The following is a 15252-nucleotide window of genomic DNA, read 5'->3' on the forward strand; positions in this document are numbered from 1 at the left end:
TCCCTGGAAACTTTCCGATCGCACCTCGTATGATGGCCGAATGGACTACCTACTGAAAAGTAGATTGAAGGTTGTCTTACATGAATAACAAATTGGAAATAGCATAGAAAGAAGTGGTCGTGATCTACACTACATTAGGCTACTATCCCAGCATTTAGTCGACTCCTTCTAGCATCTGTAGCAAGTTTATGTTCTCATTTTTACATCAGTTATTACTTTATGTTCGCTGAACTTACCACGTCTGTCGCGTTCTCACGGTTTAAGAACTTGCACGCGAAGTAAATTATTTAGCACTTTTCCGCAATAAACCTGCAAAGCATGGCGGGATAATCTATGGCGCCCAGGTTGAGATTCATTACACACCGAGGTTGAACGCACAAGTAGGATGTAAACAGGTTTGAAAGAAGCCTGTCATAGTGAAGCGATATATGTATACAGTTGAGTCCCGATTATCGGACCTAAACGGGACTGAAGAACGGATAGATAATCGAAAATGTCGGATAATACTAAAGACTAGTGAAAATCTCAAGGTATTACTCAATTTACGAAGAAAATACAAATCGACGTCAAATGAAAAAACACACATACAAAAATTATATTTTACGTAAAGTAGGTTTGTAGTGAAGATTCACTTTTTTAAAGAAATTAGTATTGTGTATTCTGTTCTTTTCGGTAAAGTCATGCCAGCGCCTAAACAATAATACACATGTAGCGAATTAATAGTTAAAATGTAGAAGGTTAGGTTAGGTTAGGAAGTATGATTTATTTTGATACATGCTGAGTTGAGTGTTCATAAAATGGAGCATTACGACACGGCACTTCGAATAAAACGGAATGTTTGATAATCGAAAGTCTAATAATTGAGACTCTACTTATTAGCCTTTACATAAAAAATGTAAATAGCCTATATAGCATGAGTAGGCTACTTGTATAAATTATTACAGAGACATTATCCTTACCACAGGTATACCGTATGATACCGCAGTTTCTGAGAAATATTTCTCCGTTTTGCAACAGGATTAATAAATAAACTGAGCAGTAGTTTGTCAGAAGATTTATTTATAGGAACTGTTAACAGTTGCAGTACATCAGCATGATCAATATAGCCGCAGAGTCGATCATCTCGCGTCTCACAGTCCATTCTCATTGTCACACTGAAACATGCCCCTCGAGTCCGTGATTAGAATATCCAAAGGCATCTGTTCTTGTATGTCCTGAATGTTTTACTTCTGATGCGTTACATGCACAATTGTATTTGGCTTATTTTTACACAGGGGTCGTGATTTCTCTAGCAAAATTTGACAGCTTAATTTTTCTGTGTATTAAGAAATTATTATGACAATAAGGCTTCTCATTTAGCACACATAAATCCTATAGAAATGCTTTACTGTATGTTTAACGTACGTATATAAATGCATTAAATTATTTCCATCTTTCTTCAGAGCGGATCTTTATATGAAATAAGTGCGTCTTATGTTATATTTGTTCTGCGTAATTTTTAAACGCCCTTTAAAATAAGATTTATTTTTGTTGTTGAGATGTTTAAAGTTTTGTTTAAATTGTCATATAAAATGACAGAAAATTTTGATTGACCGACAGCTACCGAGAGCCAATCGACTTAATTTGTACTGTAATAGACTTTATTTTGTGCTGACATACTGGACGCAAAATATCTGCTAGCTAAGCTACGACACAGTACGAAGGGAAGATCAGATAAGCAGGTGGAGCAAGTTATGCGCTATCGGTTCTCATCCTTCTCCGTACCTCGGCTGGCAGGTCAAGGTCGTAAATGTTTATTTGTAACGGTCAGCGAAACTCGGAGATATCTTGCGACAAGTATAAATTTTAATGAAAATAAAAATGCTGCAGAAAAGACCTCTCTGAAGAACGACTGTAAGATACCTTCTTTTATCTAGGAAATTAGAAGTGTTTTAGAGTAGAGAAAACTGATTGGGGTGCGTTTTAAACGTGTATTTGGTAAAATTTAGTTCCATGTAACTTATACAGAGAAATGACCCAGTGTTTACTTCAAATATTCCTTTCATCTCTGGTTGCCTCTACAAGATACTTTCGTGGGCTTTGCTGTCTCTTGGGTCACCGTAATGTGGCACGCACACACAAAGTTGGCCTCAAGAAAGACAGCAGAATGCGTCTGAAGCAGCATGGAATGCCATCATTTTCGAAGAGGAAACAAACATTAATAAGTTGGTAAAGTATCATTTGAGCAATCTTTCAATGTTACCAAACCGTTCGGGCGGTTCAAGATCGTCAGATGTTTATGTTGGTATTACTAGGTGTCCTTCGCGCTCTAGCGTGAGCGAAGAACATGTTATAGGCCTTCCTATGTCTGTCTGTCGCGTCTTTCGCAAGAACGGGAACATCGGATCGAATTAGTGCGATAAAGACCTAAGGCATTTATTTGGAGACGTCGTTGTCCTGAGTCGAATTGGTGCAAGAATCATGCCTGCGTAATATGGCGTGGAGAACACCTTCGGAATATCAATGTTCTCTTAAGAGTACACCTTTCCAGTAATGTTGATGTTGGGAAATTACAAATTGAGTAACCTTCAGTGTCATTGTGTACATACCACGTTAAATTAAATTATTTATTCAGAATTTATGGGGTATGATGGGAAATCGCACGGACATGGTGCCATAACCCTGCCTTTCCTCTGAAAGGTAGACTAAAGGACAACTGTAAACACAAGAGTCATATTCCATGTTGATTTAGAGGCGTCTATTCCACTTGTACGTACGCCTGTTGCTTTGTTGACGGGCAGAGGGCGGGAATGGTGGTTAAGGTTGGACCACTATTGTTTTTGTTTTTAAAGTGTCTTTAGGCCTACAACACACGTCACACGCACGACACTGTCTTATTTACACACGCGTGCTCGCTCGCACAAAGTCACGGCTGAGATAAATCTAACAAGTTCCGTATTAGCCGCTGTGTACAACAGTTCACATCACGACACCTTAGTTGATACTTGTTCACATTATCTGTGTTATGGCCGAATCATAACACATAAAGCAACTGAACTCCACATCAGAACACTTCCCGAAACAGTAACAGTAATTAAACTTTATCCAACACAACTGCACTCTAATTTTTATCACAGCGACATGTTTCGACTATTCAGTCATCTTCAGCTTTCACGAAGTTCTCACAAATCTCAAACGTTGTGTTATATGCAGGGTGTGTAACATTCAAAACACAAACCAACAACAGTCACGTACCACGACACAAAATTAAATCAGAAGCAGGTCCACCCTCTTGCAATAGACTACCCCAAGGTCATCCAGGTTGCTAGGCCACTGCTCAAGCAAGTTGCGGTAGAGCTGTGCAATTGCGAACATGTAGTCAGGAGCTGAACACGTGTTTATTCTCGAACGTTATTTTGTTTCAAAATCGTTTGCTGCTGTTAGAGTAACATTTAGCAATGCATATCTGGATAAGGGAGTACCGCATACACCGACTGGTAACAGAATTTCGAAACACAGAAAGTGCTCATCTAGTGATAAAACAGTTGACTACTTCAAGTACTGCATCAGCTGCAATAATTCAATTTTGCCATTGGTCTCGTTTTGTGCGCGAAGAATCTCGTGTGTTGTAGTTGGATCACGTTTTACATGGAGCATTCTGTATAATAGACCCCTGAAGATGACGGATCGCTGAAACATGTCGCTCGGGTAGGAAGAAAAATGCAGTTGTGTTAATTGAAGTACAAATGTTGTTACTGATTTAACGTCTCACACACAACAGAATGCTGACATGTGAGTTCTCGAGTATTTTCTCGAACGTCGTTTATATTTAGGCTATCTACTTACGGAGAAAATGTATTGCAAAATTATAACAAAAATATTCATAGACACAAAATCAACATTAATTTTGTCTTAAACAAGAAAGGGGATTAAGCTTGTGAGAAGGAACAGTGTCGGTCAATCGTTTAATCAAAGTTCATACTTAACCATTCGTCATTATGAGAGAATTTGACTGTAGTTTGATTTGAGGTTCTCACGGCGGTAATTATGAATTCTTGGTTATTGCGCCGTGTAGTCTGATTGAAGTTTTCAAAGGTGCTTACTTCCTCCATGATCAGGGCGATCAACTTTTACTAGAGACTACAAGGCGTATCGTCCCAGAAGACTGTTGTTACCTTAAACAGGGCAATGCGTATCTACCACGAACCATTCACACTGTCGAGAATATCTAAGAAATCAAGATTTATTTGAGCTTAACAACTGATATGCAAGACTTTCGTACATTGTGTCGTGTGTGTTCATTGATCAGCGCGACGAGAAGTTCAGTTGCGGCCACCAAGATTTTAAGGAAACGGGACAATTTTTGCAACGACGCTGTGGCCCGTTTACACAACGTAGGGCCTGTAAAGAGTCTCGCCGGCATCTTGGAGGCTGAGACGCCGATGGTGGTTCTGGAGGTGGTGGTGGTGCAGGTGATGCACTCTGGTGGCGTTGCCCTGTGGCTGGAAGTTCTGCTCCAGCACGAGGTTAGTGGCTGTGGCCACAGCGCTGGTGCTATGGTTGTCCATGATGGCAGGACTGACGCTTCTACTGGAGGCCATCTGCTGCCCCGATGTCTCGCTGTCCCCGTGCGACGTCTCTTTCGCTTTGCTGTCCGTCGGTGTGCTGCCGCTACTGGACGCAGTCGTGGGTTTGCGCTTCTCTGCCTCGTCCTTCGCTTTGGCCTCTTGCTGTGCCTTCTTGCTGCGTTTCCACTTCATTCTGCGATTCTGGAACCAGATCTTGACCTGAAAGCAAGATTACACTTGTCATTCAAGACGTTCCCTGTACAAACGTGACAGCTACTGGGTGTTAGACATGATAACAATCGAATGTAGGGCATTACGAAATTTTTCTTTTAGCAGTTTTGTATTTGTTGTACCGTCACCTATTTACACACATTTTCGTGTTTCCACAACACTTTTCACCAATTTGAAATGTTTGTCTCGTTGTTTAGACTATATATATATATATATATATATATATATATATATATATATATATATATATGTTTCGGATACTATATAGCAATCATCAGGCCTATAATACATTTATGGCACTACGTTTAGTAATATTAAATGTGATTTTGCAAAAATTAAAAAATAAACAGAACACAAAACTACAAATTATACACCACAACAAGACATCGAACGATCAATACAACAGATTACCGATATTAATATTTGTTTACAAATGATGTGTTTAGCTGTTTAAGTTGTTTATACACTTTGTCATCCATATACTAAACCTATTATTTATTATTCTGTGAACTTCTTTAAATATCAAAGGATAGGTCTGACATTGGTGTAACACAATCTGGATTGTTGGATTTTTTGACATTGCCCATCGTCTGGTATTATAGAATCTTTAGTCTTCACATTCATATGCCTTCTTATAATTGTTATTGTTATTCTTACTATTATCTCCCGTTGACATAAAATGACATAAGGTGCAATTGTCCTATCCAGGTTTTCCAGCGATAGGGATTAGCTCACCTTAACTGACCCGAATGAGTAGGTGACCCCTTAACAACACCTGAAGGTGAGGACAGATCCAGTCCTCGAAACTTTGTGTGTAGTAGAAGTAATTATAACGACAAACGCGCCCTTTAAAGCCCAATGGGAAGTTCATGCCCCACCTGCCTCAACAATATGCAAGTCTTAATTTGTGTTTCAATGGGTTTTGTATCATTCTCTCCATAAACAGTGATTTTTTCCTTAAACAGCATTAACCAGTTGATGTTTAGGATGGTAAAGAGATGTGTTTTATTTGCGGTACGGACTAAATTCGTAAATATTATTCACAAGAGTTTCGGTTTCGAGGGGTTGAAAAGATTTTATCTAATTCTGTAGAAATTTTTTTTATTATTATTATTTCAGAACCTGCAAAGAGCCCATATACTGGCAAGTTAATCACACGTCTATTAACTTTTGCTCAAGACTGTAGACCTATGCATAAAATATTTGCGGTACGGACTAAATTCGTAAATATTATTCACAAGAGTTTCGGTTTCGAGGGGTTGAAAAGATTTTATCTAATTCTGTAGAAATTTTTTTTATTATTATTATTTCAGAACCTGCAAAGAGCCCATATACTGGCAAGTTAATCACACGTCTATTAACTTTTGCTCAAGACTGTAGACCTATGCATAAAATAATGTCTCAATTGCTAACTATTTAAAATCAGTCTTCAGCTTGCATCGAGACACTAATCAGCTGAGAGCCCTCGCTAAGTCTGTGCGCAAACAGTCGTTACTCTGCTGCCCATATTTCCGGATTACGCCTCAAGACAAGACAAGTCGCTCACACCGAACCTTCTCCACGTATCTCCCCGGGACATCGATATTTTAAGCGATTAATTATTTAATAATCCTCTCAAATGATTAATGAACTCGTCGATTAGATTCATAGACTACTAGTATAAAACGCGAGCAACTGCCATTTTATTAAGAATTATATGAAACTGGGAAATATTTAGTAAATGCATGTGACTGTCTTCTGGGTTGTAGCGCCGTGCAGTGTGGTAGAAGTTTACCAACGTTTCAGAGGTCTTTGCTGCCTCCATCATCAGAACGATCGCCCAGAAGACAGCCATCTTTGTACTCACGGCCGTGAGAACCTCAGATGCTACTTAGAGAAATAATCATTTCGAAATCTGAGTTTTATGAAATCATAACTATGATAATAAAATTTCTTCCTTTTTCCGATTATTGTGACAGTTTTTCCAACATTATTTCTATAATTCAAGAGTCTAGTTTCTATTCAATTTTCAATTTATCTCAGCATTTATTTATCTGTTTTTGTTGTATTTTGCTTTTGCCATTACATTTTCTTTCTAATTGTTTCTTCTTTTAAACTTTTGTTTGCCTTAGGTCCATTGAGTTTCGACAGGATCTTGTCTGTGAATTAATTACATATCGATCCCCAAAAGATTTACCTGTGTCTCCGTAAGCATGAGGCTGGTAGCGACTTCGAAACGCTTCGGTCTGGATAAGTATTTGTTCTGTCTGAATTGCTTTTCCAGCTCCAGAAGCTGCTGGCTGGTGAAGGCCGTACGGGGCCTCCGTGTCTTCCCAAGGAGGGCGTGCTGAGGGCCGCAACCTGCAACACAAAACAAGCTTTCGATTCTAAATTTTGTTTTACACAGAATTTTACACTATAGCCGTTACTTGCAGTACTTTGTTGTATAAAATGGAATTAATATTTAGACTGTTAAGTACTTCATTTTGCCAAAACGCCTTCTTAAGCAATTTCAGTTGTATTGTTACAAACAATGCAAATGTAGGTCGTAACTTAGGGCCTAATTGAAGGCAGTAAGAAGGCTTATATCACTCCAATTTATATAAAAAAATTAGAATTGATATTTATTATTATTATTATTATTATAATAGATTTTGTGCCTATAATTATGATAATATATCAGATTAATTTTTTTATCGTTACATTCAAGGTGGAGGCTTTTGGATGCGCTTTTCCTCGTTAATGTTTTTAAAGACAAAATAGTTGCTTATCTGTTTTTGAAACAGTTAGTCTCTGCATACCTACTAGGTCTATCAGAGACTACTCTACCTTTACTGTACAACGTAATTTCAAGGCCAGTCCCTCTGCCAGATGCGTTTCTGCTGCCAATGCAGTCTGTAGGAGCATCGACATCTTTAACAAAGATCGTGTTTTGTTTACTGATGTCAGTCAGCTTTTTAAACAATAATCATGGTTTTTTATTGTTTATTTAGTATAACATTTTATTTTGTATGTTGTTTGTCCAAAATAGAACTGATTTTAATTTAATTATTATTTTACTTATGCATAATATTTAGCTCATTTATTTATTAATTATTTTGCAATAAATTAATATTGTACATTTATATATTCAGTTCATTGTTTGTTTGCTTTTGTATTGTTGTTAGTTTTTGGCTGTTATTGGCTTTTTTGGATGTTGTCAAGCACTTTAATAAATGAATTGAATTGAATTATTATTAGATGAGTTAAATAAGTGGGAAATTTAAGCTATAAGGCACACGTAAAAGGAAATTTCGTGACTTGTACCTGTCATTAAGAAGCAACTATGTGCTTGGAAATGTAGCGAGAATGAACGACACAAATAATACTTGCGAAATTGTGATGGGAAACCTCCTGGAAAATTATCCTTTTCATTTAAAACCGTGGATGATACGGAAGGCTAACATTAAGATGAATGTTAGGGAATCGAAATGACTCGGAAACGTGTCTGTTGTTTCTGTTAACCGGTGTTATCGTTGCTGTCTTTCGCGAAGCGGTTCAGGGGGCCGGTGGAACCGGCGGTGCAGCGACATCAGGACGCGTGCGGGAAGCAGGCTTGTGCTGGTTTGAGATTTATGTTCTGTGGGGAGGTGACGTCACTAGCTGGTTGTGTACAAATCGTTGTTGGGGCAATATGGACGCTAATTGAAAGGAGTCCATTAAAGCGAGACAGACCCGCCGAGCTACTTACCAGTACACTCGCTTCCGCTGTGACTGTGGGCACCTAGAGTGACTGAGAAAACTCCAGACCATTGCTATCTATATGAATCTGCTCCACACAGCTGCAGGTATGATGACGCGGGTTTAGTAGAAAACATTGCGACGTATGATTTCAGCCTTCTGATAACTGAAGATGACTGTCCCCTGGGATGTTTCAACGTGTGTTAGAAATTGACCGATGTTTCGGAGGAGCTTACTGCCTCTATTATCAGGGTGAATATCTTCAACCTATCACTACCTACTAGACTACACGGTGTCATCTTCTAGTCCCTGTTAGGCTACACATAGGTAAACTGGGAGGCAGTTTATGTATCATTTCTTAGGTCATTTGACGGGGTGTTTTTAGCTAGAAAAATTGCATTGTGTTAAACGAGATGGAATGTTAACAATACATGTTGAGTACGTAAATAGAAGGAAGCGGTCGTGACCTATTTTAAAACAATATCGCTTTAAGTATTTGCCTGGGGATTTGTTTGGTCATAATTCTTACGATAGTTTGGTTATCTGACAACTGCTTCAGCTAGATAACTTACATAACATAAAAAATATGAGAAGAATACATGAGTGATGAGTAGATAAGGATTTGGACGGAGGCGTTACAGGATATTGACGAGTCTGGGGAAGATCACGCAACATTTCAGCAAGGAAAGCTGACTGAGGTTATAAGCGGGTATCTAGAGGAACATTACTGTCACATTGAGGAGTGTCTGAGTAACACCAGACTGTACATGGCTCGTTTTGTTATTGGATTTGTCCGTGGCCCCGCATCCAGGCGGGGTGTTAACAATTGTCATGATAATTTAATATCTCACATTGAGGTGAATGCCAAGTGGAGCATGTAATGGGATAATCACTTGGATGGCTTAAGGCTATTTAGGGGTGGTGGCTAGGGGTGAACTGGCGCATCTGTTATGCTCTGCGATAATAGGGGTGTGTGGTGTCTCGAAGTCTTGGAATGTATCGCTAATGAAACTGGTACATGTCGCACCGCGCAGAAGCTACTCGCGCGTGTTCGTCAGTCAGAAGCCTTTGGTTGTTCGTTTCTTTGCTGCTAGGAAGATGAATCTTATGACTAACTAGTAAGATAACAGATAGCCTACGTTTTTATAATTAATTTACCGAAAGCGGTGGAGTTGTTGAGGTTCCTGCTAAGTATTCGAGAGATTCCGGATTGGAAACTCGGCCGTGGAACCAGTTGGTGACCGAGACGTATTTTAGGTCCTTCTATAAAAATGGCGGGATAGCTTCAAGCCCACCACGATCACTTTCTTTCGCATATTTTAGAATTAGTAATTAAGTTATTCTGCCATTTGGCGCAACACAAATTACGCAGTTCGTAAAGCGTCGTTAAGTAGACTAACCTAAACGAGAATGATGATAATATAGAAAATTGTATATTTTATTGACGGTAATACATTTTTTAGTTGTCCCTAGATGCTTCTAATTAAAGTCAATGTTTGGGTATAGCAATCTAATCCGGTGGAATGACGAATAATAGCATTTGATAGAAATCTATTATCTGATTCCACTGGTATTTCGCTGTGTCACTTACCTATGTAGTTTCAAATTAATATGAAGGAAGAAATTTCCGTTTTTAGACCTTTCATTCTGCTATAGATGCGCCTTGCAACCAAATTCTTGACTTGGGTCAGAAATATACAATATGCCTGCTGTCACCAATAGCATACAAATTACGCCAGCCGATAGCTTGATCCAAATAATTTGGTAAATCAAGTTCATTTCCCGCATTGCTTCCTCAAAGATGAATTAACTTCTAACAGCTTACTTTATTAATTTATTTAATAGACAAGAGACTACTTACACCACATAGGCTTATATAGTCTATTATATTTACATATGCATATAGCATACGATTTTTATATATTAACACCCATAGGTTACGACGCCTTTATAAAATGTCCTCTCCATAAAGTCCATTCAGTAGTTGTGTGTAAAACCACATTCAAACTTTCGTATTTCTCCCTAAACTCATTTCTAATTACTGGCATTTCATCGTTAACAGGCTTAGTGTTATTCGTTTGCGTATTAAAGAACACAAGGATTAATAGTATCGTTAAATATGCAGTTATGATTACAAATGTACATAAAATTAATTATCAAAGAGCCTTGTTTGCATATCAGCTTATTCATAAAGTACAAAACTGGTTTAATAGATTAAAAATATGTGCGATTAATCGATTAAATGTTGGAGCACTGAATTTGTCAACTCCGATCAGCAGTTGTCCAGTTTCTGAACATGGCCGTAATTATCGACAATCGCAAATTAGTGAGCGGTTAGCTCGTTTCGGTGTATAACTCCCACACCTCGGAGTCACGTGATGTTAATTACCCTCCCGCTCACCCCCTGTTATTAGTTTGGGGTGAACCGCACTACGCTGGCTAACTCCTGGTCTATTTGCTAATATTCCACAACGCAAACAAACTGCAGGCCAGCTATATGAGTTCCGTTTCAATATAACATTATCGTGTTTGTTATTTTCAAAACCAGCGAACTGCAAATTTACAGACCAGTCTCTTTCTCTCTTGTTCTTTTTTTGTTGTTGTTTATTTGTAAAATGCAAATCCGAGTGAAAACTGCAGCACAGTTCTGTGTTTGTTGGGCCCGTTGCCACGATTAAACAATTGAGCATCACAGCGATTGTTATCAAGCAGCCTGTCCCTAAGAGCTGTGCTCTAGGACCTACATCAAAGCCTTTGCTCATGATGACCGGCTGAATTTCGAAACTGCAGGCCTATGAACTTTAAAATTATATACACGGAAAGAAACCGGCTACATTATTATATTGTAAACCTCGAGATTTATGACATAAGACGACGTCATTAAAGTCACTCTGAAATAACCGGTCCCCAAATACAAGTGAGTTCTCTGCCCAAGGAGAAGGAGTTACATAAACGCGGGGCAAGAATACGTGGGAGATATGTAGTTCAAATCACATCCTGAGGACCGGAAAATTTAACTGATAATTAAAGCCACCATCTTCTTCTTAATCTCTCCCATATCTGTACAAACCTTTATGTAGAGTTTTATAAATTAAACAGACCCTCAAATGTTAATAACTGAAGATAATACAGTGACCTAGAAGCGAAGTAGAGGTGTCGGCTGACATACATATACTGTGTACATATCCGAGGCCAAGGGTAAAGAAATGGAATGAGTATTCAGGCGGGAATAGCCAAATTGGATCCCAAAACAGTGTCTTAGCAGGTAGAAATTCGAGTTACAGCAAGGCTGAGGTACAATTTGGTTCTGTGAAGAAGATTTGGGAAGACAATCGTGGTTCTGTTAGGTCCCGTGAGAAAATTGTTGGAAAGGGGTAATGATATATACCATTTTATAAAAAGTATAAACTGGCATTTTTGACAATCATTAATCCTCTGCTAGTTTCCGCCTTCCCTAACCTAACTTATTCTAATCTAACCTAACCTAACCTAACCTAACCTAACTTATACCAACCTTATTTAACCTAAACTGCCGTGTTGAGGAGACGTCAGTAGCAGATCAGGGCCCAATCAGAATAAACAGTAACATATTTATGTTTATCCGGGACCTAATTGTACCATAGATATTTGAAAACTAATGACCGCGGGACCCAATCGGTAATCCCTGATTCAGGGACCCAGACGTGGCATCAGTTTCATCAGTCGATAACTCGCAGTTCGAGACTGTAGAGGACCTGGTTCATCCCTTTAGTAACAGGATCGTATGAATATTTACTTGTAATTCAGGAAAACTCAGTAAAGACACTGGCAACGGGCTGGATGACCGGTGTTCTGATTCCACCAACGCCAATACATTTTTACCAGGACATGCGTACCAGATCTGTTTGATCACTCATATACTTCGAATTCGAAAGTGTAGAACGCATGGAACTCCACTTCGACGCCGCCAAACGGGCAACTTCGCCCTACCTGCTTCATAGTCCGGCGACAGCAAATTGTTGGCACTAGCACGGCGAAAAATTTATTGAGTACGCAGCGTTTTACTACTAACTAAATTGCCAACGAAATGTTTATTTAAATGCCGGTGTAATACGTGGTTGATAACGAAGTTATATATATATGTTTTTATGCAAAACTGCATAACACGTCAAAGTCATTTTCTACTTGGTAACATTCAGACAGCTGAAATGAAACTTGAAAGCAAGGAGAGTCCACCACCTCCAAATTTGTTTTCGATTTTCTCGGGTGTTCCTGTGTGTTGTATCAAACATTTATTATCTTTCAAAATTTACTAGAGGATGCATATTTGAATCATGTGTGGTTTGTTGTGTGTGCAATTAAGAGTTTTGCTAGTGATTTCTAAACTCGAAGGCTAAAATTAGCGAAATTCAGTGGCAAATAATGCTAGTGGTGGTGGAAGAATAATAAGGCGTAATTTACAGAAATTAAAAAACGTTGTGCATGCTATATTCTTGCAGTTTTCTTATAAAATTTGGTCCGCTAAGCGGCATTATGAAAATAAACAGAAAGTAATTGCTGAAGAGGGAGAAATAACAAAGAGTTATCGCGTGTGCTGAGAAGAACCGATTTAAAAGCCACTTATTATCGTCAAATTCGTTTCAAGTTCTTTGAATGTAGTAACTGCAATTATCGAGGTCACTATAAATGTTGCTAGGCATTGCAAATCATTTAATGATAGCAAATTTCTAATAAAAACCTCACTTGCATGCGTGTAAAAATTTCTAGAAGATTTTCAAAATGCAAATAAGATACTGTGACAATTTCCCAGCAGTCGTAAACAGTGAGGGACACAATAAAGCGACAAAAACTTCCATACTCAGCAAAAAATTGGTTATGCATTCTTGTATTTTGGCCCGATGAAATCAGCGACATCACATCTTCAACTTCTTTAGCCATCAAAGCTGTTCGTTTACTGCAATGTTCGTTGGTTTAGTCGTGGGTGTGTGCTTAACAGATTTATCGAGTGCCTGAACGAAATAGAACTGTTTTGGACAAAAAATCAACTCTAGCCGCTTAATAGGCTTCTACTCTGACGTTATTTACTGACTTAAGTGCTCACTTGAATAGTTTTAATTTGGAACTGAAAGCTTTGTAGAAGCAAGTTGACGTCATGTTTAGTTCACGTCTGAAGATGTCTCTGAAATGGACATGTTTCTCCGAAATGTTGGTATCTACCTGCGGCTTTAACAACCTAGAAGAATAACATCAACAGTTTCACCGCCGAGTGAACATCAACTTTCATACAGGACGTAATGAAACCGGCCACGACATTTCCTTCGCCGTTTTAGACCTAACAAGCAGTCCCATCCTGATCTTTGTTCTTTCTGTTGCTAAGTAAATTATGTAGTAATGAGACAACTGAATGAAGTTGGAAATGTGAACTGCACGCCCAAAATAGGCCGCACATTGATATTACCAGTTTCGTACCTAAAACGAAAATATTTTGATGAAAATCAGTTCGATGTCCCATAACGAGGACGAGGAGACTGGCCTAGTGACAAGGCTCTGGGCTTTTTCCTGTTTAAGTATGATGGTATTTCACTCAAAATTTATAGTTAAAAATTGGATTTGGTCGATAGAGGAGAGGATATCTATCGAAGATTGTAAAAGTTAAAAAAATGCATTTTCCATCCATTTCAATTGACTGGAGGACGACAGATAATACTAAATGATCCTAGAAATGTATTACTTCCTATCACTGAACGTTGTGATTGCTCTGCGTCCGTATTACAATTCTAGAACTGAGTTCGGGGAAGCTGTGAGAAGGCTGAGTGTCCTGTTATTGTTATAAAACAACGCCCAGCATCGGCTAACAGATTTTGTAATCCAGTAAAATTTTAATCCAGAGCGGAGTTTGCTCCCCAGAATGTTTAATTATATTATACAGGTAGGATCTGATAAAATATTTATCGATTTATGAAAGCGACTGTGGATAACGCTCAACTGTCTGCAGTTAACATGGGAACAAATTGCTCTTTTTACAGTGCAATCTGCGTCCCATCCCATTCTGTTTGCGATACTAAGTAGCTCATGAATGCATGGCCCACTGTATGCACTCACCAGCAGGTCACACCATGGCCCCCTGCGGTGTGATCGTTGCACGCAACTCCATTGTCACCGCTTCTGCCATTCAGCGCCTCATCTAGAGTCTGTGTTCATATTCAGGCACCATTACATAATAACTAGCATAAAAACTTTTTGTGAATTTTTAAAATGGACTCAGAACGACCGTCACTCGCAACTTCCGGGATTTAACCTTGAGACCTCAGAATCTGGAGAAATGTAAAGGGATTGTTTGGCTCACATTCCGTACGTAGAATCAGAGCGGAGTCAGGAACTGTTTACAGAGACATACCAGAATATCTTCATCATTTTACTTTTTATGCAATCTAAGTGGCCGTTTTCAAAGAGGTTTCTGTGACGAAAATTTACATGCAGGTTTATAATTTTCTCCCCGATTCTAATTACATACACTACCCACCTTAACCTCTGCATTTGCGTTTCATTCTCATGGCTTTTCTAGCTGATCTATGTAAACCACAAAGTTATTCTTTATTCAGTATCATATTTTGTCTCAATACTTCACCTTACATTCGCCTATTTTCAAATATTTAATTAGAGTTATTCCCTCAGACTAATACACAACTGTCAAAATAAAGCGGTTTCTGCAAGGACCAAAGTTTCTTCACGCACTCTAGAGGCCGCGTACAGCGACAGATGGACGAGACTGAGACTGTCTTCTATTGTGCTGTGA

General features: G+C 38.7%; 1 protein-coding gene across 1 annotated transcript in view; it reads right to left on the minus strand.

Moving 5' to 3' along the window:
• Positions 1-1038: 1038 nt before the first annotated feature.
• The window catches only part of exex (motor neuron and pancreas homeobox extra-extra), a 48947-nt gene continuing 34733 nt past the window's right edge, over positions 1039-15252 (minus strand). The window contains exons 2-3 of the mRNA XM_022060964.2: positions 6955-7118; positions 1039-4766 (exon numbers count right to left, since the gene is read on the minus strand). Coding sequence (XP_021916656.1) covers positions 4365-4766; positions 6955-7118 — 566 coding nt within the window. The 3' untranslated portion in view covers positions 1039-4364. The remainder of the gene's footprint in view (positions 4767-6954; positions 7119-15252) is intronic.

The sequence above is a fragment of the Zootermopsis nevadensis genome, unplaced genomic scaffold (genome assembly GCF_977971745.1).
Source record: "Zootermopsis nevadensis isolate Lab colony 2312 unplaced genomic scaffold, Znev_1.0 Znev_ptg000012l, whole genome shotgun sequence".
Lineage (NCBI taxonomy): Eukaryota > Metazoa > Arthropoda > Insecta > Blattodea > Termopsidae > Zootermopsis > Zootermopsis nevadensis.